Genomic DNA, 27,455 nt, shown 5'->3' on the forward strand with positions numbered 1-27,455 from the left:
GGCGCAAGCTGTCAGACTAGGCAAGTGATGGTGAAGTCACCCTGCAACGTCTCTGCAGACTAAGGCCCTGCCTGCAGGGGATATTCCGCTAACTGGAACCTGCTAACAGACCCCGAGTGATCCTACAGGTGAAAGGGAAACTTGCTTTCACCTGGCAGCTGCCGGTAGGTAGAGTGGACAGGTAGAGTAGTCAGACAAGCCGAGGTAATACCAGAGAGGTAACGTAGAACGACGCAGTGAAACACAAGATGTCAGGCAGTCCGAGGTCTAAACACTACAAATCAAATGCGGTACAAAATCAGAAGACAAGACAATGGTCAGGAGAGCCGGGGTCAGACAGCAAGGTAACAACAAACAGATCTCACAGAAGCCCAAGAGCAAGTAAAGACAATCTCTAGCAAAGAGGTCCAACACCCGGGGTGTTATATAGGAGGCGAATTAGATGATGGAGATTGACAGCGAAGCAAAGCATTGCCGTGGTAGTTGGTAGCAAAACAATGAAATAAAGCTTCTTGGACGGTATTTTTACTATATCAAAGGATTTAAAAAAAACAACCCGTGTGAATAAAGTCGATTTTATTTTATTATTTTTGTTCTTAAAATCCAGTGTGTCGCTCTATCCAGGCTCTGTAATGAGATACTGCGGCATAAACAGCTGGTGCATTGGGGTTACACGTCTCACTTCCCCAGCTGACAATACCAACCAACTTGTACTTGTTGTTTGACCGGCAGATCAGTGGACCCCCTGAATCCCCCTGCAAAAACAAGAGTGTCAGTCCCAACCGAACAAGTGATGGTCAGAGCCCGAATTCAACTTTTCAATATAATTCAGATGTAAGATTGCAGAAAAGCTAATTATACATGAGGCTCTATTCAAAATGGCACCTGCGTATAACGTTCCCAGCCCCTTATGGCTTACCGGACTGACCACATGTGGCTAGGATAGGTGGTGAATGTGCTTAGGGGGAGAACCTCGAAGGTTACCAGTTCCCAGCAAACTCTAACGTGGATGGAGATCAAGGTAAATGTTCATCTTAACCAATATGTTTTTGAATAAGTCATTGAACTTCAGTTCTTTTGACTCTAAGACCAAAGAATAGAATCCAGATCTATAGGTTCTATAGTTTACCCGAATTCCTTCCCTTTCTCCCATGCCTTGGTTGGACTTGATGGACATATAATATACGGAGGAAAATTTTGGGACACACCTCTTATTAATTGAGTTCTGGTATTTCTTTCAGTCCCCCCCCCCCCCCCCCCCCCGGTGTATAACATCAGGCACTCGCCCTGCAGTCACTTTACAGACATTAGTGGTAAAGAGATCAGTGACCTCCAGCCCGGTCCTGTAATAGGACGCCACCGGTGTAACACGTCAGTTCCGGAAATGTCCTCCCTCCTCGATATTCCCCCATCACCGGTGACTGATATTATTGTAAAGTGGAAGGAACTGCAGCAACTCAGCCACGAAGTGCAGACCACGTAAAGTTACAGAGGGGGGGGGCCCCAAGTGCTGAGGAGCAAGTGCAGAAAAGTCACCAACGCTCCGCTGACTCCATAACTGCAGAGTATAAACCGCCTCTGGTATTAACATCCGCACAAAAACTAGCCCGGGACATCCAGGCCGAGCAGCTGCATGCCAGCCGAACATCACCAAGCACAATGCCAAGCGTCGGATGGAGAGGTGAAGCACGCCGCCACCGGACTCTGGAGCAGGGGAAACGTGTTCTGTGGAGTGACGCTTCTCTATGTGACGTGTTCTGTGGAGTGACGCTTCTCTATGACGTGTTCTGTGGAGTGACGCTTCTCTATATGACGTGTTCTGTGGAGTGACGCTTCTCTATATGGCGTGTTCTGTGGAGTGACGCTTCTCTATGTGACGTGTTCTGTGGAGTGACGCTTCTCTATATGTCGTGTTCTGTGGAGTGACGCTTCTCTATGTGACGTGTTCTGTGGAATGACGCTTCTCTATGTGACGTGTTCTGTGGAGTGACGCTTCTCTATGTGACATGTTCTGTGGAGTGACGCTTCTCTATGTGACGTGTTCTGTGGAGTGACGCTTCTCTATGTAACGTGTTCTGTGGAGTGACGCTTCTCTATGTGACGTGTTCTGTGGAGTGACGCTTCTCTATGTAACGTGTTCTGTGGAGTGACGCTTCTCTATGTAACGTGTTCTGTGGAGTGACGCTTCTCTATCAGGCGTGTTCTGTGGAGTGACGCTTCTCTAGGTGACGTGTTCTGTGGAGTGACGCTTCTCTATATGACGTGTTCTGTGGAGTGACGCTTCTCTATATGACGTGTTCTGTGGAGTGACGCTTCTCTATGACGTGTTCTGTGGAGTGACGCTTCTCTATGACGTGTTCTGTGGAGTGACGCTTCTCTATGACGTGTTCTGTGGAGTGACGCTTCTCTATGACGTGTTCTGTGGAGTGACGCTTCTCTATGTGACGTGTTCTGTGGAGTGACGCTTCTCTATGTGACGTGTTCTGTGGAGTGACGCTTCTCTATATGACGTGTTCTGTGGAGTGACGCTTCTCTATGTGACGTGTTCTGTGGAGTGACGCTTCTCTATGTAACGTGTTCTGTGGAGTGACGCTTCTCTATGTGACGTGTTCTGTGGAGTGACGCTTCTCTATGTAACGTGTTCTGTGGAGTGACGCTTCTCTATCTGGCGTGTTCTGTGGAGTGACGCTTCTCTATGTGACGTGTTCTGTGGAGTGACGCTTCTCTAGGTGACGTGTTCTGTGGAGTGACGCTTCTCTATATGACGTGTTCTGTGGAGTGACGCTTCTCTATGACGTGTTCTGTGGAGTGACGCTTCTCTATGACGTGTTCTGTGGAGTGACGCTTCTCTATGTGACGTGTTCTGTGGAGTGACGCTTCTCTATGTGACGTGTTCTGTGGAGTGACGCTTCTCTATATGACGTGTTCTGTGGAGTGACGCTTCTCTATATGACGTGTTCTGCGGAGTGACGCTTCTCTATATGACGTGTTCTGCGGAGTGACGCTTCTCTATATGACGTGTTCTGTGGAGTGACGCTTCTCTATATGACGTGTTCTGTGGAGTGACGCTTCTCTATATGACGTGTTCTGTGGAGTGACGCTTCTCTATATGACGTGTTCTGTGGAGTGACGCTTCTCTATATGACGTGTTCTGTGGAGTGACGCTTCTCTATATGACGTGATCTGTGGAGTGACGCTTCTCTATGTGACGTGTTCTGTGGAGTGACGCTTCTCTATGTAACGTGTTCTGTGGAGTGACGCTTCTCTATGTAACGTGTTCTGTGGAGTGACGCTTCTCTATCTGGCGTGTTCTGTGGAGTGACGCTTCTCTATGTGACGCTTCTCTATGTGACGTGTTCTGCGGAGTGACGCTTCTCTATGTGACGTGTTCTGTGGAGTGACGCTTCTCTATCTGGCGGTCTGATGTACGAGTCTGGGTTTGGTGAATGCCAGGAGATCGTTACCCGCCTGACTACATTGTGCCGCTGTAAAGTTTGGTGGAGGAGGGGTAATACTATGAGGTTGTTGTTCAAAGGTCGGTCTCTTCGTACCAGTGACGGGTTAATTCTTCAGTATACCAAGACATTTTGGACAATTGCCGTTTCCAACTTTGTGGAAACAGTTTGGGGGGGGGGGTTCGTCCCTTTTCTGTTCCAGCATGACTGTACCCCAGTGCACAAGGTCGGGTGAGTTTCGTCTGGAAGAATTAGACTGGCCCACACAGAGCCCCGACCTCAAACCCATCCAACACCTTTGGGATGAACTAGAACAGAGATTACGAGGCCGACCCCCTCCCCCAATATCAGTGTCTGACCTCACACAGGATCTTCTGGATGAATGGGAAAAATTCCCACAAACCCTCCAAAATCTTGTAGAAACCCCCAGAAGAGTGGGAGACGTTTTACAGCAACTAAGAGACAAATGCCATATTGATGGATTTAGAATGTGACATCATAAAAGCTGCGGTAAGTGTAAAGTGTACGTGTCCCAATACTTTTGTCCATATGGTGTACGTCTTTTTGAACCCTACTATGTAACTGTCAGTAAGAATCTTACATACCAGACAAGAAGAAGCCCCCGCAGCCCCCGCACACAGGTTTCTCTCAGTTATATCTGCTCCCCAGTAGCTCTTGCAGGCTTCTCTGCTCAGGAGCGGGATCTTTGCTTGCCGAAGTAATGTAGGAAAATAGAGGCCTAAAAGAGAGAACAATTTCTCACAACTTAACGTGGGGTCGACAGAGTCTATAGAGGTTGGTCACAGTTCAGTACAGGAGCAGTATGGGAAACGCCTCGATTCACCAGGACAAGGTAAACATGGAAAAATAAGCATTGAGGACGCCTCATGGATCGGCCATTGGAGGGGTTTCGGTCATTTAAAGTCGTTAAAAGATTCCCCTATATCTGCTCCTGGGAAAGCTGGTTGTTAATCAATGTGGTCGTTATTACAGAACCCACAAAGACTGGTCACCCAACTTTCCCAGATTCCTGTATGGTAAAGCACCCTGGTTATGCTGTATTGCCACCTCTGCTTTATTGCGGCACTAGCTTTTATACCCGGCGTTGCTCGGGAGGTTGACTTACGGTATAGAGAGAGTTTGTCTGCCCGTCCGTCACGGGGAGGCTGTTGTGGGTGACAGTTGTCGGTCGGGCCCGGGGGTCTCACACCGGACGGCGGAGAAGCCCACCAGCTTGGTGTCTTGTGGTTGGGAACATTCCGCCATGTTGGGAAGGTCAGTATGGGAGCGGTGTGGCCTAGGCCTGCCATACAGCACACGTAACCTCACGGAGCTCGCTCTCCACCGCGCCCTCAAAGCACAGATCTAGCTCCCTCCGCCAACGATACTCACCATAACGGCTGTGTCTGCCCGTCCGTCCCGGGGAGGCTGTGAGCAGACAAAGCCAGCGCCCGACACTGCGCTCCGAGTATCCTCTGACCTCCCTCCCAGCGTGCACCGCGCTGCGCAGCCGCCTGCTCAAATCAAGGAGCGCCATTTTGTGTGTGGCGTTCTTCTGACGACAAGGCGTGGCTACGCTGTGGAGGATGGGGCGTGACGTCACTTCATTTTAAACCAATGAAAAATCGGGCTTCAAACAAACAAACTTTCGAAAATATATATAAGATGGCTAGGTAGATTAACCATTCAAGACTCTGGGAAAGCTCGGAGACAGCTGTAGGGGTGGGGGGGGGGGGTGTAATTGGTGGTTACATTTATTATCATCCAACTTTCACTAAAACATGAAAGAGACGAGCGTAATTTTTAACTACAGTGAGATGGTGGGACATTCAATAGAAAACAGAAAATATATACGCGCCAAACTTTAAAACTGAATCGTCATTTTGGAACCACTTTAACCCCTTAAAGGTTTATTCCTATGACTGATCGGAATAATTTCCCTGCGCAGCGGGTGGCCGGGGTGTCGCTGTGCAGACAAACTTTGAAGCAAGCTGCGGCCCTTCCGTTCTCATTATTGGCGTGGGTCCCGGCATTCGGATCCCCACCAATCAGAAAGTGATCCCATATACTAGGAATACTAATGTGTTATGCCTGTTAATCAGTGTTACACAAACAAGTGTCAGAGGGGTCGATGGCGTGACAGACTGAGCCCCTTCCCCTGGTCAAACCACTGGTTCTGTTATCTCTACTGACCATGGCATCTAAGGTGTTAAACGGCCGGGATCGAAGTGGCACACTTTCCTGAATTTGCTACGGGGCACATCTGGTACGGGCATGGAATGCAATAGTCTATGTGAGCAGTCCAACAACGGACTACAGGCCACCATAAATAGCGCTGTATTCAGCGGATAGCAACCTTCAAGCAAGCAGTGGTAGGGAATGCCTCAGGGAGTGATTTCTATATTTTAGGGAATTTCTGATAATACAAAGTCTTAATATGTTTCACAGAAAGCAGAATGTGAGGATAAGTGGTAAAATTAGAGGTCTTACTTCTTCCTTTGGTAGCCCCCCATCCTGCCGCCAGACAGCCGTCACGTTCAAACTCTTCGGTTTCTTGTGGTAAACATATTACAGCAATAGAATCACCTAAAAGAGACAAGGATACAATTTCACAAGACGTCTTCAGACCTTCTACAGTCCGAGGACAAGTCTTACTTGAGATTCCATTCAGTCATTACTTAGTTGTATCGAATTCTGGGATAGTTGGGCAACCACAAATATGTCCGTCATCCAGTTTATAGGGATACCCAGCAATGCAACGATACATCTTGAGCTCCCATATTCCTGCATTACAAAATCTGCAAACGGACAACTCCTCTGGGGGATGTAATGGTGGCCACATTGGTGCTCATCCAACATTTCCTAAACCAGATCATTTTTCCACGTGCCATTCAACAGTTTCTTAGCTTTAATAGGAAAGGAGATTATATTTACTGGGAATTTTTTTTTGGTTGCGTTGTCAGAGAAACTCGGTGTTTATCCAAATCACCATTTACATCAGTGTTCACACATATTCATTACAGCTACTAGTCAAGCCAAAGAAGATGTACATATTGATGTGGATGGTGATTGGAATGACTTGTAAAGAATATTTTCCATGTTACTTCCGGTAGGTCGGACGTAAAATAATCCCTGGGTCCCACCACTTTGTGCCCCTAATCGATGGCCTTTACATACAGCGGCAGTCGGCTACCCCCGGCTCTCTCTGTGGGGACCCAATGACTCATATTTGCCCACCACTGACATATAGAATGGGGTACTGTACACAAAACGTAAATATTTAGGGTCTCTAATGATAATCGGTGTATTGAGTATGGTAGACTAGGACTTGATCTCTTCTGTAGGAAATACTCTTACCTAGGAGGACAGGAAGCTCAAGCTCTAGGAGGCAGATGTCGTAATCCGGAGGAACCAGATCGTCGCTGTACAGTTCATGAACATACGAGTTCCTAACTACGGCTTCTGTTCTGTTGGCAAGAGACCGGTCTGTGTGTCCAATGATCACTCTGTCCGACCCAACACTGCAAATACAGGGATATTATTCAGGGCAAGCCTTAGGATGAATGGTGCCGTGAAGAGAACCTTCTACTGATGCCTCCCCATGTACTATATAAATGCTGAAAAGATACTATTATACAGTCTACATATAACCATACCATACTGCGCCCAATTAACAACGCCAATCCGTTTCCTAAACAAAACTGCCCAATCATCCTGTGCAGCTGCCTCTCCATAGTTTCGGATGCCGAGCGTGGGATCCGGGTTACGTTGACAATTTAAAAAATTAACTTGTAGTCTCATTGGATTTTTCATACATATAGAGAAGTTTGGGTGGTTTTACACGGACAGATTTTCTGCCTAGTATCGAGCACCAATTGACAATTACAGCACGTTTTGTTTCGGTGCTTGTTTGCTCCATTTACATGGAGCAGTGATTTGGGGCATGTGACAAATGATCATCAATATGATTGCTCGTCCCCATAAAGGTTTGCATATTGTTGGTACACATCTCTGCAGTGGTGTAGCTATAGGGGTCGCAACAGTCGCAGTTGTGACCGCACCCCCAAGACTGCGGGCCCCCATTGCCATACAGCACTGACTGCGCTTCCATCACAATACAATATATTTTCTATAGTGCGATACTAAGGGGGGGGGGGGATTTTTTAGAGATCCTTTCCAAAGCTAAATTTTTGGCACACATATAGACCCAATTCACCTAAATGGTGCGGTGTGGGACAGAACATACATCGTACTTGACATTCTATTTCTTTACAATAAAGCGACACAATTAAGATAAGAACGTTTACACAAAGTTGCAGTGCGCTGCGGTCAGTAGCCACTTCTTATGGATGATTGCCGCCCCACAGAAAGATTTTCCCAACTGGTCCTGAAGGTTGACAATCCAAGGCCAGGACTTTAATGCTGCAGCTTGACCCCCCACAACTCGAGGGGTCCCTTTTTCATCTATAACAATTCCTGCCATGAAGGTGGACTTTGTTTGTGGCATGGGATCTACATAAGAGTTCCCACAGTTTTCTGAAAAAAATAAAAAATCTATTACAAACACACAAATAAAGTTCTTCGGTTTATTGGAAGGTGGGATTATCTTACTGAAAATGTGACCATAGACTAGGGGGCATCGTTGGCATTTTACCTAGATTGGTGTTAAGCAACGTTAGTAGCGGTGGCAGAATGAGACCGCCTAGAAACCTCGGTTGGAACCCATGTATGGCACCATGCCTACCGCAACAAAGTTAACTAACATGTCAACCACCATTAGAGAGGAAAGTGATCTACTCCTCTGATCGCTTCAAGTGGTGGGTTAACAACGGTGCCGGTCATATTAGTCATAAGAAAGGGGGGTTAGATGCCAGGCCCTTGAGCACGGCCAACTGCCCCCTCAACCCCAGTTGGTAGTTGCCATTTTCTAAACATCTCGGAGTACCCTGGACCCCCTTCATGTCACATAATCACGATTGGACTGATCCACCAGAGAAGCCTCCAGTGTGCCCAGACTCGGACTCAATAACAGACCCCTTATACAACAGGGCCCAAAATGTCTGGCAGATGACAACCCCCATATGGTGCCGACTATGGAGTCAATCACTTGCCACTGCGGTATATTTCTTATGGGTTGATTCACAAATAACCTTATTAATAGCGTGTCCCGTGCACCGCCACAGCTGCCAACATTACAAAGGTCCCTGAAATATGGGACGATGTACAATATTTCGAATTACCATAATCCTCCACAGACTTCCAGGTCATTATTGAAGAACTGTTTTTTTCACTGTAGCGAATATGGAAACCATGGCTGCCCACAGTGACATCGGTGTGGAAGTGAAGTGTTAAAAAACCGGTGTTGGAGCTGAACATACGATTGGACATGATTCCACAAAGCGTCACTAGGAGATAAAAGTAAGACAGATGAGATCTCACAAGAGGTAAGGGCATAGGCTTTTTAATCGTTCACAAAAATTAATCCTATGATAGTTATACTTTTTGCTATTTTCTTTTTATACTCTAAAAAGGTTCAAAATTCGGTGCTGAATAATTTTTTATTATATCTTTATAGCAGTCAGAGCTCTGTTTTTCTGATACAGAGCACCAAATCCTCTGTATAGTCGGAGATAACATATAAAATGATGTCTGCTTGCAGCCACCACTAGGGGGAGCTTGCTGCATACTGTTTTTACATTGAACTCAATAACAAACCAGTATACAGTAAGCTCCATAACTCCCCCTAGTGGTGCCTTGAGGTAGCGAGAATTGTATAATTTATCTCTAACTATACAGAGGATTTTGAGCTCTGAATCACAAAAATGGAAAGATATGTTAAGACATGTGGGCCTAAATATGAGTGTGTTAAAAAATGGACATTCACGTTAAAGGTTTTAACCCCTGAAAATACATGAAAAATAAAACAAAGAGGGTAAAGATGTAAAAAAAAATATGATTTAGGAACTTACCCAACAACTTGGTCTCATTACTGGCTCCATCGTAAATATTCAAAAAGTCCCATGTGCAATTTGGAGAGTCCTCCATATCTAAATCTACAATGTTTAACTCAAGCTCGTTTCCAGATTCTGAAGAAATGATCCACCAACAATCCAGTCCACTGAGGTAAGTGCCGGGATAGCCAGGTGATTTTAAATCTGATGAAGCACCTCTTAAAAAAATCAGTATGGGGCAGCCTGGGAAGAAAGAAAAGGCAAAAAATATCCTACTTAATAGCCTACCCTTCAAACTGTCCCAAAGTCAGTGGAATGACCCGATTCTCAGACACTAATGGGAAGTTGGGGGTTTTACTAAAAAAGTTGTAGTATTCTTCGGTAATCGTGTGTATCTGGAGTGACGAGGGCAGTCCTTGGATGTAGTGTGTGTCACGATCTGTGGGTATGTGGACCCACTGGGCTGTACCGCTGTAGCGGGATAGCAGATGGCCAACAGAGTACCGAATCAATATATAAATAGTCCAAGCACAAGGGTACCTGTAGTGGTTCAGACAGTAATGGGGGCTCAGCACAGATGGGACCTTGACAGCAGACACCAGGCATGGTGTAACACATCAGGCGGAACTGGTGGCATAACACGACTCCAACAGGTTTAAGGCACAGGAACAAATAGCATGGGATACAGGGTACAGGTAGCAGGGCACGGGAAGAGGATAACACTAAGAGACCGTTTGCAAGACTAACATAGGAAAACACAACAACGCTCAGGCAATGAGCAAAGGGGCAGGGCCCTTCTTAGGGTATGTTCACACGCAGTGGTTTCAGACGTAATTCGGGCAGTTTACGCCTCCAATTACGCCTGAAAAAACTGCACCATTACGCCTCCAAACATCTGCCAATTGCTTGCAATGGGATTTACGATGTTCTGTTCCCACGAGGCATAATTTTACGCGTCGCTGTTAAATTACGGCGCGTAAAAAGACGCCTGTGAAAAAGAAGTGCATGTCACTTCTTGGGACGTTTTTGGAGGCGTTTTTCATTGACTCCATTGAAAAACAGCTCCAATAACGGCCGTAAAATACGCCGTGAAAAACGCGAGTTGTTACAAAAACGTCTGAAAATCAGGAGCTATTTTCGCTTGAAAACAGCTTTGGATTTTCAGACGTATTTTGCTAAGCGCGTGAACATACCCTTGTAGTCCAGGATGATCATGGGCTAATAAATGATAATTCCCAGGTGCACGCGCTTGTCCTTAAAGGCTGTGCACGAGCGTGCGCAAGCACCCTACAGGACACAGCGGACCGGAGCAGAAGGAGATGTGGGCCAGCGCTCACAGATCCATGGCCGCGGCCGCCGGGGGGGGGGGTGAGTAATCCCGACGGTCCGTGGCCACGGGCGCTACACTGTGCCTAGGGCTAAACTCTGCCTAGATTTTCCACTATTAGGTGTGCCCTACCAAGGTTTAGACCCCCACCACAAAGAGTTGAATTAATTTTGTGACAAAAAATTCATATTTTAATTGTTGAAATTATACTTACGGGAAATAGACAAATCCTCTCCTCTTTTTACAGAATCTGAAAGGAACCAAAAAAAAAAACTAAAAACTTAGGTTACTAGTTATTGAAGTTCCGTCTGTGGTGTCACTAACATCTTTGATATAAATCTCTAGCACCGTTTTTTGTTGACTTCACAAAATGTATTTGTTTTTACGTGGTGAAGAAAACATTAATGGCTGCCACATGGAAACCACCATCAAGTAGGTTGGCTGCTGTTTATGGATCCTTTTGTATATTTTTTTTTAATTCAAATGATGGCTTCAGTAACTACCCAGGAGAGCTTGACTACCTCATAAACAACCAAAAATGTAAGAAGAGAGTTATGTTCTATATTTTAAATCGAAAGGACCGGGAAATATGGCCAGGAGTTTAATAGAATTTGCCAAAATTTCCAATTTTGAAACTTTAATATAACATTTTTTTACCTTGCATGATACTTAATGCTTCTTTGGAAACTTCTCTTTGCGAATATATATGTACCTATAACACCACCCTACAACTGGCCGATCAAGCCAAAACGCCATCCTGATCAATCACATCCGGATTTTAACAAAAAACAAGTAAACTAATGAGCTTGGCCTTACTCAGTATGCGACATTGGTGAAAGTGGAAATTACCATCAGAACAGCTCTCGCACCTGTCTGCTGCTTCCAGAAGGAATATCTAGAAGAAAACCCTTCCATGGACACTCTGGAGTCTGAAATAAACACTAAAGACATCTCCGGGCCACTGATCTTTACGGCATAGTCCGACATGTTCCCACAAAGAGAGTCTGAAATAAAACATATTCAAACATACTATCAACCGGCTGAGAATAAAATTATCCATCGAGAGACAAGTTCCAATTGTAGCGTCAGGTTGGGATCCACCACTGGAGTCCATGATATTCACAGAAGCTGCGAGATACCTCAACTGCCAGGACCCCGGCCACAACCCACCCACCCACTCAGTCCACCACCAGTATTCGATATTATTCTTAGAAAAGGTTTCGACAGTCAGTTTTATGTGCTAAATATCTCACCTAGTAGAACTTTATTTTCACCAAGCCCTCGATAAACGTGTAGGACGTCCTGGCAGCCGGTCTCATCTTTTTCTGTACTCAATGAGTCGATGTCCAATCGAATGATGCTTCCAAGTGGGGCAATAATCCTCCACTCACATCTGTAATCATTAGCAGGAATTTAGAGTTAGACTTGGGGGTTTATATTGCGAAGAGATAGAAAAAGACCTACTGGTCTGTACACATTTGGTTTTCACCCTCAGCTTGGGTAGGACTTAACAAGGACTTCGAGAATTAGAAGTAGGGACCCTTTGAAGCGGTGGAAATAAAACTGTCCTCGTTGAAGCTTCAATTTCAGAACTTGCAATCTGCAGGGAGTTCTGGTTCAGTACTTGGCCACCCATCAGCCCCAACCCATAACGATTGACTTTCTACCGAACAATTCAAGTCAATGGCACCATGAACTTTTAAGGAATGCATTGTCCCAGATTAACTCTAGACCTGGTTGTCCTTTACGGTCAACTGAAAGGGAGTAGGACAATAAGGAGGCCCCTGTACCACATAGGCAAGGTGCAGCTGCACAAATAGAACATCTGCCCTGGGGTCAATGCGAAATTTTAGGGACAACGTAACTTTCTACTTAGGGTAGGCTCATCCAGTAAAGACAATATACCTGAGATCATTGGGATAATCACCCGGATATCCAGGGGATGAGATCACCCCATTCTCTGAAGTTTCAATGACGTCATCACAACTCTCCTGAGTTTTAGATTTCTTCCAGCCGGTCCTCATAAAACCCCTCACTGCAAACAATTGTAAATCAGTACACAATATTTTTGGCCTCTCCAGCCCAGGAACACATGGCCCATATTTCAATGAAATTTTCCATTGTGGACCATGTCCTGAAAAGATTCCAAAGATATCTCGCATAAAAACTAGTGCAGTGAAACTGGAGATGTTGCCCATAGGAACACGGCTATAATGGTGGTCAAGGACCCACCATTTTACACTACCATTCTTGTCTAGGGGCCATACTTTGAAAGAGGAAAGGAAAGAAAAAGAAAATAAAAATCTCACCTTGAACCACCAGACATAGAATCATCCCCACCTCTACCGTCATACAGCAAGTATGCAGATATATAAAATTACCTTGTTCACCATATATCTTGTACTGGAGACTAAAGCCATTTCTGCTATAAACGCCTTGATTGGCGGTGATGAAGACCACCCTGACCATGGGTCCACGGCTTTCATAGGTCACACGGTTGGACTGAAAGCCGCACATCTTATCTGCAGAGAAGATCCTGTTACATAAAAAAGGAAACGGGCAACCCCTTTTTGTGTCCCACAATAACCCCTTTTATACTTTTCCGGTAGGTCACAAAACTCCGGCTCTCCAGCCAAGTAGGTGGATTTGGAGCCCCTTGTTCTCAGCAACGGTGGAGGTCACAGAGGTCCGACCCCCGTCTTATTTTTATGGGTCATAAAACGAAAAAAAGGAGGAGGTTATAGGACACCCCTGTAGGACACCCCTTTAAGTCACTTTCTTAACAAGCAGAAGGGTCAAATAACACCGTGAGAGTTCACAAGCTTCAGCCAAGTTCTTCTTACCTATCAGTTTACTGACATTGTTCTCCTCCCGGTAGATGGACAGAGATTCCACGATACAGTTTACAGATTCCTCAATAGAAAGATGTTCCACAACAATTTTTATTAAGCCATTAGATGATGTGGTGGAGATGACCCAGGAGCAGATCAGACCCCCGGCATATCCATATGGAAATCCTGGTGAAGCAATGGCGCCAACTGCATCGTCCAAAATAAGACCACTGGGACAAGCTATAAAAACACAAGAAATGTTTGCGGGAAAGTAAACTAAATGAATAACTACACCCACGAGTCCTCAGGGAGCTAAGTTTAGATGTTCTAGCCCGGTTTCTAAATTTCACAGACTCTAAAGCAAAAGCAGTGGGATCAAGACCTCCAGGAAACTATAAAAAGTCACCGAGTCCCAATTACCTGCAGGGAAAGATCTCTCCTCATGTGCCAGTGGCTTCCTTACTGCATTAGCCTCATCATGTAAAGTTTTGTTTACTTCTGTAATAACAGAGAAAGGTCACACAAAAACTCAGCGGTCGTCCCATTATAGAGAATGTCCATTGTCCACTTCATCCGATTACCTTGTTGGGTACTTTCTATCCAGCTCAGGAAAGAACGGACTCTTGTATATACACCAGGCTTTTTTGACCGGGCACAGCCCACGCCCCAGCTGACTATGCCATAAAGTACATAGGATTTATTGAAGCTGGGACAGACCAATGGGCCCCCGGAGTCACCCTATAGAAAATATTATTAAATCAGGTGATGTTATAGAAATCCTTTTGTGGTGTTGCATCCAATATGAGATTTTTGGGACCTAAAAATCATGAATTTTATTAAAAGAAAGCAAAAAAAATTAATCAAAAAAGTTGCATTACCACTTTGCACCACTATTTGGAGATACAGGCTCTTCTAGACGATACAGTTTGTAGAATATACCATGACAGGATTCATATATACCATAAACTTGTTATAGAATTCTATCAAAATGTTATCAATTCTACCAAAAAATATACACGTAGGGTAGTGTACGGACCTGGCAGGTATCCTTTCCTCCGGTATCGGGAAACCCAGCGCAGAACATACGTTCGGAGATCACTCCTGGGTAATAGGAACTGTTGCAGATGTTGTTGTTCAGAATGGGGACTTGTAATTGCTGCAAGCGGTTTGAACGTTGCCCATCTGAAGTGTAAAAAAAAATCACGTATAAGATAGACGTCCTACTAAAATGATTAAATACTCTATACAAAAAAACGGTTACCACGTGGTCTCAGCAGCAGCCATGTGACCCGCTCTGTGTCCAGACTGTGCATGAAGCAGCTCTCTCTTTCCCTCTCCTAGCAGAAAAGTTCAGCTCAATTTCAAACACCAATCAGCAGCTGAATTACATGTAACCCGTCTCATTGACTCAGCTGAGGAAACGCCCTAGAGGTGCCCACACACTATACTGGGCAACGTCGAGAAGGGATATCAGTGAAATTCGGAGAAGCGCAAAATGTTTAACATATGCCCCCACCCATTTATATTGGACGTGACCCCCTTCATCAACCCAAAAAATACAGACCAGATCCTACAAAACACAGTCCCAAGACTAGATCTACTAAACAAATACCAGACCCCGAAATACAGACAAACCTTTAAAAAAAAAATAATAAATAAATGAGACCACAGACCACCTATATAAATACAGACCCAATTCATACAGACCCCACACCAGACCCTCTAAATAAATACAGACCCAATTAAAAGACCTCAGATCATATCCCCTAAATAAATATACACTGAAATCCAGACCCCCAAAATAAATAGTCGCCAGATCGCCTAAACAAACAGACCCCACACCAGACCCAAAAAATACAGACAAACCCCTAAATAAATGACAGTGCCCCTAAATAAACAAGACCAGAGATTCCCTAAATAAATGACAGACCCCAGACCAAACCCCTAAGTAAAATGATCCCAGACGCCCAACCACACCCCCTAAATACAGACCCCAGACTAGACCCCCTAAATACATACAGACCCCAGACCAGATTCTACAGATAGGACTTCTACCAAGAACAGTCACCTTCTCCGATGCTGCCCCAGCCAGTGACCACACACATGGATGTGGGCTCAAGGGGCTCCTCCTTCATGGGCAGGCAGACTGGACGTACAAAGGCATTAAAGGTCAACTCCTCCGCCAGGCGGATCAACGCGATGTCATAGTCGCTCGTGGCGGGACTGTACAGTTCATGAGCTACAATGGTGTGAACCCTCCGGTCCTGAAACGCAAAAAAAATACTCATCACCAATATCCAGATTATCCCGAATTATAGAAAGATACGATGACCGGCACACGGACCTGCCCAGTGGATTCATTCAAAAGTCGATCATGGATCCCAGCAAGAAGGCCGTATCGGGAGGGATCGGGGGATCTGCAACCACATACACATAGTCGTGACCAACATGGCCGCCATTACAGCTCCCACAACGGATGTCGCCCAGAGTCCCGATTGGCAAACTCGCTCAAACTCACAAAGTAATCAGGCATTTGTTTTCATTTTAAAAGGGTATTCCGGACTCAGCAAATAAATATTTATTATATAATAAAAATATATATATATCAATTTTCCAATATACTTTCTGTATTAGTTCCTCAGATTTCCAAGATCTCTGCTTGCTGTCATTCAATAGAAACCTTCATAGTTCACTTCTACTCTGGTCATGTGATTGACACACAGGTGCACGACTCGTTACAGTGTGTATCAGAGCTCTGTCTTGTAGCCAGCATGTGTGTCCATTCTTATTGCAAGCAGAGATCTTGAAAATGCAGAAATTGATACAGAAAATATATTGGGAGAATTGCATCAATTTTCAGTACACACAGAATAGGTTTTGTTTGCTGAAAGGGTAAGCCCCGCCCCATTTCGACCAGGAACGCCTACAAAACATCCCAGAAATACCTGGTTTTGGGAACATTTGCATAAGCCTCTCTTAATTATGTCAAATGAAAATTTAGACACAAGGGGGCGCTGTTCTCTTAAAACCACAAACCTATGAATAAAACATTGAATTTTTAGTTTAAAAAAAAATGTTTTTAGTAAAGGCTTACGTTAGGCAGTGAGCAGCCGTCAGGACCCATTCGGGTGATAGAATTACCCCTCCGCACTGGAACGTCTCCTGGTACATGATCGCTACCTGCCACGGCCAACAATTAGGACAAGATTCCTCTCCTCCTACTATACGATTCAAGAGCCACTGTGGGGACAAGGGTGCTACCCCGCAAACACCTGCACACCAGCCAGGGGATAAGGGGGTAATGATAGGTCAGTGGACTAGAATAAAAATTTAAAAAAAATATTCAAAAATATTTCGGCCCAACCAGGTGGTACCTTCAGATGTTTTTTAGGGCAGTGTTGGGAGTTCTGTTCTAAATACCTGGATTAATGAGCTTTGGTTCTTGATTTAGTGCTGGAAAAACTTTAATGGAGGCCACATGTGCGATGTCTGCAAAACCTGACCGGTCCGGAGAGAAATCCAAAAAAGTCACGAGTCCCATATCTCATAATAAGCCATGCGCATATTTACATCCGGGCTAGGGTAGCGAGCAAGCAGGACTGTCGCCTGCAGTTGCTTTGCATTAGATCCTATGGGATCAGGCTGCACTGGCCATTATAGGGAGGGCAAGTAAGTAAGGGACCTCCAGCACCCACATTCCCTGCCCAGACCCGTTAAAATCACAACCGGATTGGGGTTGTCCATTTTTTTTTAGCAATAAAAGGCCAAGTGCAGTTATGTAACCAATTTTCTATTTCTAAAATAAAACATAAAGTAACTTTGCAAATAGTTTTAAATAAAAATCTAACGTTTTGTGTATACAGCGCTTATGCAGACCTATGTGTCTCCATGGTTACAAACAAACCCTGGGTGTAGTCTGACTCCGCAGTCGTGTGTTACTCTCTTCCAGCTGCCTCCTCTTAAGCGGCAGAGGGAGTGGACGACTTCAGAATCAGACTACACAAAGGATTTGTTTGTAGTCTGTAGTCATGGAGACACATAGGTCTGCATAAGAGCTGTATACACAAAACTGTAGGATTTGTTTTTTTTAATCAAGCTGATCAGCAAAGTTGCTACATTTCCTTTTTAGATGGCTTAAATTGATTTTAAAAAAAAATTGTAAATCCTTCAAACCGCATGTATACATACCTGGATATACAAAACTGAAACTTGCCATGAAACCAGCGTAATTGTTCTCGTTATCGCTTTCGAATTTGATGACCATAATGTTACTGGGACTGAAGACCTGACGAGCAACTGAAAATCCACATAAGGTTACTAGAAGGAGGAAGAGAAAAAAAAAAAAAAAAAGAACTCAGCCGGTCCGTACACAACCTGATAGAATGGGCAGATCTTGGGTGGTCTATTGGGGAGGTATCTAGAGCATTGTTGACTGGTGTAATACCATGATCAAGACTATGCCGCCACAGGGTAAGGTGGCAAGAGAATTCGGACTTATATTTCCGTGACGCCTCAACATGGGTCTCAAGTAGAGTATCCAATCTTCCAGTTCATGCCTAGTGAGCTCCCTCTAGTGGTGGCTGCAGGCAGATAGGATTTTATCATGTAACTCTATGGGAGCTGTATATATCTGTATGCAGTGAGCTCCCTCTAGTGGGGGCTGCAGGCAGATAGAATTTTATCATGTAACTCTACGGGAGCTGTATATATCTGTATGTAGTGAGCTCCCTCTAGTGGGGGCTGCAGGCAGATAGAATTTTATCATGTAACTCTATGGGAGCTGTATATATCTGTATGTAGTGAGCTCCCTCTAGTGGGGGCTGCAGGCAGATAGAATTTTATCATGTAACTCTATGGGAGCTGTATATATCTGTATGTAGTGAGCTCCCTCTAGTGGGGGCTGCAGGCAGATAGAATTTTATCATGTAACTCTACGGGAGCTGTATATATCTGTATGTAGTGATCTCCCTCTAGTGGTGGCTGGAGGCAGATAGGATTTTATCATGTAACTGTATGGGAGCTGTATATATCTGTATGTAGTGAGCTCCCTCTAGTGGGGGCTGCAGGCAGATAGGATTTTATCATGTAACTCTATGGGAGCTGTATATATCTGTATGTAGTAAACGCCCAAAAGTGGTGGCTGCAGGTAGCAGAACGTAATGTAACTATGGGAGCTGTATATATCTGTATGTAGTGAGCTCCCTCTAGTGGTGACTGCAGGCAGCAGAATGTTATCATTTAATGTCGTACTGATTAGATGAGATTCATCTCTGTCGCCGTAAATCGAAACGCGATCATAATCACATTGTTCCTGGTACTCCAGAGCAAAGTCGTCAAATACAAGCTGCAAAGACAAAGCGTAGACTATACAAGAAGGTAATAACATCCACACATAAATGGTCATTGTAGAATGGCCAGGATTCTCAATCTGTGCTGGGTATACTAAAACTGCAATACCAGACACAGCCACGTGAACTAGAGTGGCGCTGTTTCTCGAAAAAAAAAGAAAGCACACTTACACCCTATAATTATTCTTTTTAATTGATCCATGTTTGTCACCATGACTAAATGGTGTCCAAATGCTCGTCTCTTTCTAGTCCCAGATAAAATGTAATGGAACACTTCGAGCAAAACCGATACACTGTGTTATGCCCAGTGAAGGGCCTGAGGGGGCGGAGCATGACAAAGATTCTCTTTAGTGTTATTTTAAAGAAGATCTGTCCCCTCTCCTTTCTATTTTAGTAAATACTAGTATTCCCCATGAAACAACAATTCTGGAGCATCTTTCCTTAGAATCCCACTTTGTGCCGTTCTTCTGTTATTCCTCCTAGAAATGTATTATAAATTCACAGCTGGGCGTTACCATTCCCCTTATCAATGGGGCGTGTCCCTGCACAGTCTCACTATCAGTACTGATTGGACAGTGTCAGTCTGTGTAGGGTCACTCCCCCAGCTGGTAACACCCAGCTGTCAATTTATTCATAAATTTCTAGGAGGAATAACAGAGGAACGGCACAACGTAGAATTCTAAGAAAAGATGCTCCAGAATTGTGATTTCATGGGGAATACAAGAATTAACTAAAACAGACGCGTCAGGAGAGGCGGCGGTTCCTCTTTACTTCCTTTCACACTGGACCCATAGGGGTTGAATACATTCACAATGGACCCTCCAAAAAAAAGTAGATATTTATATTGAACCTACAGGTTCTAAACATTCACATTGGGCCATAAAAGGGGTATCCTACAAAATCTATTTACTACTATGACGTGCCCTTCTGGTGCTTCTACGACCCATCGACACACGGTGTTACTGGGGTATAATCCGGGATAGTTAAGACTGAAGATTTTGCCTTCCTCTCGCAGCTCCGCGGCACTGCTGCATCCCGAACCTGTACAGAGAGAGAGAGCAGCCATCATGACCCCAGGCCGGAGACCCTGCAGGAGGTAAGAGGGCAGCGGAGGCAGCACCCACCTTCCTTAGAGGTCGCAGATAACGTCGAGAACTTGAACTCAAACCCGCGGCCATGAACGGTACCATCCGAGAGGAAAGTCACCGTAACATTACTGGAGCGGATTATTAGAGGTGACGGCAGGACGGATCCACACACCTTCCCTAAAAAGTACATCAAAGTGTTTAACCCTATAATTTCCATGTATATATTTAAAAAAAATTAAAAATAAATTAGAAGCATTTCCATAGTTTCTAGGGAGCGGTCTGAATTCTGCCACCATGGTGTAAACTTCCATCATTCCCTTAGTTCTCTGTGTAATTTAGCATCAACTCACAACAGATTGACAATTCCCTTGTGTTGCTACAGTTACTACCTGCAGTCACCACTAGGGGAGCTCAGTGCATACAAATTTATCAACTCCCAGTGAGTTTAATGATAAATCTGTCTTCAGTAAACTCCTAAGCTCCCCCTAGTGGTGACTGCAAACAGATACGTATCACGTATTTGTATGGCTGTGCAAAGGGATGCAGGGGATTTGGAGCCCTGTATCAGAAAAATAGTACCCCCCCTCTTTAAAAATGTGAGATGTAACCCAGAGCAACCAATAAGCTTTGATCTTGCAAATTAGAACCAGCAGGGGGCAGCATGTTAATTATTGTGCAGAAATATACTCACGGACTTGCTTTAGTTTCACAGTAAAAGTCAGCGAGTCGTGAGCGCAGGTCACATGATCTTCGATGTTCATTTTAGTAAATCTGATCTTGATGATCTTATTCGCTGATGAAATAATCGTCCATTGACACACACTGCGATTTAAAGGGACGGTACACTGGAGCGTTTTACGGATAAATATGTTCTGCAGAGTTCTAATCAGGGACCTATTCAGGGTTGATGATCTATGACACATACGCATCATGTTGACTGTTTCCCTCTATGCCACAATTCTACCACTAGGGGGAGCAATGACACCAAAACAATCTAATAGGGCTTCTTCCTAAATTCTACAGACCTAATTCACACATTATAGGGAGGCAAGCAATATGTCACCCCATATAGTAGAGTTACCTGTTTCTGGAATAATTGCTTTTTGCATCCAACGGGTACTTCATGTAACCATTTTTGGCAACAATAATCAAAGGGTTCGAGCTGCAGCCGCCTGGAAGATACAAAATTGAAGAAAATTGCATTATTACACGATACATGTGATGACGTTTTCCAGAGGTTAAGGTCTGTGTTGAGTAGCAGTACTGGTTATGACCAATGGAGGCGGTATAGTGGCTTAATGTCATTACTTAGTATGGGCAGGATAAGTATAGATCATATTTCTACCCACACAGAGCTCCAAATCCCCTGCATAGATAGAGTGACATGATAAAATTCTGTCTGCCTGCAGTTACCACTAGAGGGAGCTCAGGAGCTTACTGCATACTGATTATTTTATATTTGTATGCAGTGAGCACCCTCTAGTGGTGGCTGCAGGAAGACAGAATTTTATCAGGTCACTGTCTGTGCAGGGAATTTGTAGCGCTGTGTCAAAAAAACGGAGGTCTGACCCCTATAAAGATATATTCGGAAACGAATTAGCACCTTGAGTAAATGGGGTGCAATACCACACACAGCCAGTATACATGAGTGGCGCTGTTGCTGGTTGAAACTGGGTGGTGAATATCAGAGATATTTCCCAATTCGTAAAAGCGTTAGAAAATATTTTTTTTTTAAAGGGGTTGTTTAATTTGGAGAAGCCCTATTCCATGTCCTCTGGGGGTACTGCAGCTAGGAGCACCGATAATTAGCTATGTTAAAGTAAACTATCTACTTTAAATTTGCATCCAAAAAGGGTAAATTTCACTCAAAAACATTGCATAGAAAACTTATAATGCTAGAAAAAGTCTCCTAGTAACTATGACAACCCTCCGGTCATAAATATAAGAGGTTGTCACGGCTCCGCCCCTTTCTTGGCATCACTGAACTGTAACAATCAGTTAAGGTCACTACATAGACCATTTTGTAATCGGGCAGCCGGCTTCTTTTCAGGTTGTCACAGGTCCGCCCCTTTTACAAAAACACTAATCCAGTCTGGCATAGTCCTGGTTTATTTCCAGGTTGACTCACTGTCAGATGAGAAATTTCGAAGGAAATCCATGACGGCAGAAACTTTGGCGTAAATTGCCGGAGACCCGAGAGCAGCTCGGTTAGTCATCGACGCTTTCCAAGCTCTTCCACAACCAGCGCCCCAGGACGTGCTGCCAACCAAGACCCAAATACCGGACCGCCGCTGGCAGACTAGGGGTCCTCCGGAGTCTCCCTGTATAAAATCAATCTAAATGAATAACAGCCCAATTTCTAAGGACACATTTTCCAAGATGATGATGGGTGTGGTAGTATCAGAACATTTCTCCATTTACTACACAAGGTCTCCCCCTCAGTACACAGATCTCCCCCGTTTCTGCACATTTCCCCTCCTGAAACGGTGTGACTTCCTGTACAATCTATTCCTGCTTCCTGTTGCCAGAGTGGGAGGGGCCTAAACAAGTCTGTGCAGCAAGGAGAGGCAGTCTATTGTAAAGCAGATGGTGGTCACCTAGTCATGTCGTTTCTAGGTAACAGGAAATGAACAGATGCGGCAGAGATTTGTACTGAAGCCCGCACCCACTTATTGCCCCAATTCCAAACCCTCAGAATTTTTTTTTGCCTCTTAAACCCACCTGACAAGTGTCTTTGCCCCCGTCCGGGAAGCCGGCACACAGCATTGATTTATGTAAGGTCGGAAGCCCCATAGAGTCAAGCGCAGATCTACAGGTTTCATCATCCAGTATGGGAACGTTCACCTCTTGCATGATATTGGATAGCGCTCCATCTGAAAATAATAAGGCCTGGTCTACAACTGCATAGCCATTTTGGAGTCTGGGAAAGCTGGGTGGCATATCCCATACTCCACTATCGCTGCACAAATAAGCAGAGTTAATTAAAGGGATTGTCCAGGATTAGAAAAACATGTTTCTTCTAAACTCAGCGCCACACCTGTTCACAGGTTGTATGCGGTACTGCAGCTTAGCCTCATTCACTTCAACGGAGCGGAGCTGCAATCCAGACACAAACTATGGAGAGGTGTGGCACTGTTTTTGGAAACATGGCAGCCATGTTTTCTAATCCTGGACAACCCCTTTAAGAAGTCTGGAAAAGACGATGACATTTACTGGATTTTCTATGTAAACCATTAAACTTACTCTCGTTAACCCTTCCCCATCCACTGGTCACACACAAGGTTCCAGGCTCGATCTTCTCCCCAACCTGTGGCAAGCACACACGCTGCACCCGAGACCCTGAGGTAAGGAGCAGAATGGATTTAAAGGAACAGTACACCTTTTTTTTTTTATAGGAATTACATATCCAAAAACTGAGGTATATAAGATCATGGGAAGGTAGACTTTTTTTTTTTAATGTTTTTTAATTTCAATGTTTACTTCACAGGGATACATCAATACAAAGTACATCCTCCAGCTACATTCGACCTTGGCACCAGCAACTGGTAGGGGAACAGGGTTGTCAGGCCTCAGCTGAAACTTCCATTTATCTGATTTTTAAACAAGGAAGAGCTGACCATTGACAACCCCTTTCCCACGGTCCTACTGCAGGTGCCAAGGACTGTCAGAGGGAGCACCAAAGATATGGATATCCACAATGGACGCTTTTTAAGTATGAAGGGGATGGGGGAAGGAGGGTATGATCCACCCAATAGGAATAAGGGAATGTCAGATCCTGACTGTCCACAATCACTGCTCATCATCCTCCATGACACACACCCAGAATGACGGACTTCTGCAGATAGACCAGTGCAATGTCATAGCTCATACTCCTATCATGCTTGTATTTGGGATGCAGCTTCACATCAGACACTTGGATATCTTGCTGCTGGGGGTCTTCACTGTTCTGGTCATACTCTCCAGCGACCACCATCAAGTGTCTGATTTTGTCTCTGAAAAGAAGAGCGGGAGTCAGATGTGATCTACAGGGTGACAGCGCTGCCGCAGTGACAGGCGGACGCCCCGACACTGATAATGAGGGCAATTTAGGGGTGGACGTAAACAGAGGAGGGTCCCTGTGCAAGAAATGAAGGGGGCCACAGCACAAGTAGAGAGTAAAGTTCTAGGGATCTATGGATGTCCAAGCAGTGGTACCCCTGCCTGCCCCCATTCAGTAAGTTATGGTCTAGAAATATGCCATATCTTATAATAGTGGAAAAAAACATTTAAATGGTTAAATTCTAGCTACCTGCAGCCACCACTAGGGGGAGCTTGATTTTTATGTGTTTATACAACTTAGTATTGAATTTAATGAGGAGCTAGCTGTAAAAATGTGAATGTAGTGATATCCGCCTCCTATGGGCACCGGGGCTGATCTCAAAATGGCACTGAGGCGGACGATGGCCCCCCTATGGGCACTGAGGCGGACGATGGCCCCCCTATGGGCACTGAGGCGGACGATGGCCCCCCTATGGGCAATGAGGCGGACGATGGCCCCCCTATGGGCAATGAGGCGGACGATGGCCCCCCTATGGGCAATGAGGCGGACGATGGCCCCCCTATGGGCACTGAGGCGGACGATGGCCCCCCTATGGGCACTGAGGCGGACGATGGCCCCCCTATGGGCACTGAGGCGGACGATGGCCCCCCTATGGGCACTGAGGTGGACGATGGCCCCCTATGGCCAATGAGGCGGACGATGGCCTCCTATGGGCACTGAGGCTGATCTCGAATGGGCACTATGGCAGGTACTTTTGTTCAATGAGGGGGTAGGGCACAATTCCCCTGTCCACCCCAGGCGGCAGAATGACTAGAATCACTGCTGACCTTAAACATTTGTCTGATACTTACTTATCTGCAGGATACACACAGTGAGCTGCAGTCACCACCAGGTTTTTCTCCACAATAGTCCCTCCGCAGATATGTCTTTCATATAACTTTATTGACACCTAAAAGAAAAAAACATCAGTATATATTTTTTGTGAATGCAGCTTCGGCTGTGACTGGAGTATAAGGCACTGTTCACACAGAGTTTTTTTGCAGGCAGAAAATTCTGCCTGTAAAAATCAGCTCCAGTTTTTCTGAAGTGGTTTTGCACCACAGGTGTGTTTTTTACCTCTGTCTTCAATAGGCAAAGAAAAAACAGCAGGAGTCTGTGGCCATAAAACACGTAAAAAAACGCTGTGTCCATTTGCTGCATTTTTTCCCGTCTCCCATTTAATTAAACAGGGTTTTTTAGGCGGAAAACACCTCAAGATAGGGCATGTCGCTTCTTTTTCCGCTCGCGGGAACAAAACCCCTCCACATCCCATTGAAATCAATTGGAGGCAATTATGGCTGTTTTTTTGTCGCTGTGTCTGCGGCAAAAAAACTCTGTGGGAACAGGGCCTAAGACAAGATGTTGCTTAAGATCCATACAAAATGTTTCCCACTCCTTAGAACATCCTAGAGTTGCTTTACTCCACTTACTGTCCATGGCTGTCCACCAATCGGGGTGTCTTCTCCCCCAACTATTCGGGAGTTTGCTTTCATCAGGTTTGCAGGGTTTCTCAAGGGACGGACACCACATTTGATCCCTGAGCACAAGACAAAGGAGGAAAAGGGATCAAGAATTCAATGTCAGTATCTTCCTATGCATCTAAAATAAAAGAAAAACTTTGCAAATAGTAAAAAATCTCCTACGGTTTTGTGCCTATGTGTCTCCATGGTTACAGACTACAAACAAACCCTGTGTAGTCTGATCCTGCAGTCAAGTATAACTTCCTTCCCTCTGTATCCTGCTTCTTGCCAATCTCTAGAGCGTACCTTACCAAGAAGTTGGAGACAAATGGAGTGCAGAAACACGTGACTGCAGGATCGGACTACACAGGGTTTGTTTACAGTCTGTTACCATGGAGACACATGGGACTGTACAAGCGCTGTAGACAGTAGGACATTTATAATCAAGACGATTTGCAAAGCGGCTTAATTTTTTTCTTTTGGATAATGCAAACATTGGTTGCACAAGTATACACACCCGTTATGCTGCAGTGCATTGTGGGATCCCTCTACGGGTCACACTGGAGTCCCTTGTCTGTTTAGCTGCGACTATGATGACATCATTGAACTACGTGTGAATGGTGGCGGCGTCGGTTCCGAATATAGTGCCGATGTCACCAGTCCCAGCCGCTGTGGTGATGGGACTTAAGCGACACTACTGGATGTATGAAGGCAAAGTGCCAACTTTTTGGGGCCCAAACGTGACTGTGTCTCAAGGGCCCACATATATAAGCAGCTGGCTCTCGTAGTGGCGTAACTTTGTGTTTTTATGTTAGTTTTTATGCGGATTACCAATACAAAAAACAGCGAACGATAAAAGAAACGGCAGTAGCAAAACTGGACCATGTGAACATAATCATAGACACTAAATACAACCCCACCTTCCCCTCCTCCACCCAGAGCACAATAAAGAGGGTAAATGCAGCACAATTTATCATAGCCTCTTAGGCCCCATGCACACGACCCTAAAAGAATCTCCATAATTACGGACCCGCCCGGTTCTATTGGCTGCGGACACCTTTCCATATCGCTACAGATAGGGGTCCGTGCTGGGCATTCTGGAGCACGTCCTACTTTTTGCTTTTTACGGGCCGTGCTCTCATACTTTGTATGGGAGCACGGCCTGAAAATGCGGCCCACGGCCGGCCATGCCCACAATCGCGGTCCGTGATTATGGACACAGCCTTCTGCATGAGGCCTTAGATGGCACCATGCCCATCTGCCACTTGTCCTGCCATTTTTATACCAATCAAATTACGCAGAAAAAAAAATCAAAACCAACTGACCTGTGGTTCTCTGCGATGTGGCCCATCTCTTAGCGACAAGTAGCGAGGCAGGGGCATCATTTGGCGTAATATCTGTGATACCTGCACATAACACAGCGATAAAGGTCACCAGGGTACACGCAAGGGCAAACGAACCAGAGAGACGGACCCTACAGCTGGTATAGGGCCCATAGAGAGGACGACCTCTACCCTAATGGCCAGAAGGTCATGCTAACCTCCCCACTACTAGAATGGAAGAGGAGGGATAACTGGTATTCCCCCTTACCCCCAAATTGGGAAAAGGGGGATGGGTGAACCTTCATTTTTGGGGGGCACTGTATACAAATGCACACAACCAGGAACATGATATTGGGGTCTCACCCAAGGACAGATGCAGGATCAGTAAGAACTTGATGCACAGAGCCATGAGCTTCAGAGCCAGGAGACCTCCAGGAAAGAGTGGAGGCCTCAGGATTATCAGCTGCTCAGTAGATAGAGATTGCAGTCAGGAGGAGATCTGCAAACTGGGGACCAGGACCGGGACCGGAGGATAAAATAGTCCAGTCCGGGAAAAATGGGAAAAGCTCTCCAACAGGTAACAGCAGTCTCTTTA

General features: G+C 45.1%; 1 protein-coding gene across 1 annotated transcript; it reads right to left on the minus strand.

Annotated features, from left to right (window-relative positions):
* Positions 1-596: 596 nt before the first annotated feature.
* On the minus strand, positions 597-27,269 carry OVCH1 (ovochymase 1). Its single transcript, XM_075855603.1, has 34 exons — positions 27,224-27,269; positions 26,864-26,944; positions 25,509-25,615; positions 24,891-24,988; positions 23,820-23,992; positions 23,244-23,339; positions 22,722-22,873; positions 22,129-22,321; positions 21,082-21,172; positions 20,692-20,822; positions 20,037-20,177; positions 19,823-19,953; positions 18,815-18,908; positions 17,753-17,881; positions 16,985-17,062; positions 16,659-16,836; positions 15,901-15,981; positions 15,633-15,820; positions 14,601-14,746; positions 14,146-14,302; positions 13,985-14,062; positions 13,577-13,804; positions 13,115-13,255; positions 12,639-12,768; positions 11,987-12,126; positions 11,603-11,737; positions 10,948-10,983; positions 9,425-9,649; positions 8,696-8,860; positions 7,763-7,991; positions 6,813-6,976; positions 5,946-6,041; positions 4,061-4,194; positions 597-755 (listed from the first exon to the last, which is right to left on the minus strand). The coding sequence occupies exons 1-34, from the start codon at positions 27,267-27,269 to the stop codon at positions 597-599; spliced, it is 4,551 nt and encodes a 1,516-aa protein (XP_075711718.1).
* Between the last annotated feature and the right edge of the window lie 186 nt (positions 27,270-27,455).

Source organism: Rhinoderma darwinii, chromosome 3, assembly GCF_050947455.1.
Source record: "Rhinoderma darwinii isolate aRhiDar2 chromosome 3, aRhiDar2.hap1, whole genome shotgun sequence".
NCBI classification, from domain to species: Eukaryota; Metazoa; Chordata; class Amphibia; order Anura; family Rhinodermatidae; genus Rhinoderma; species Rhinoderma darwinii.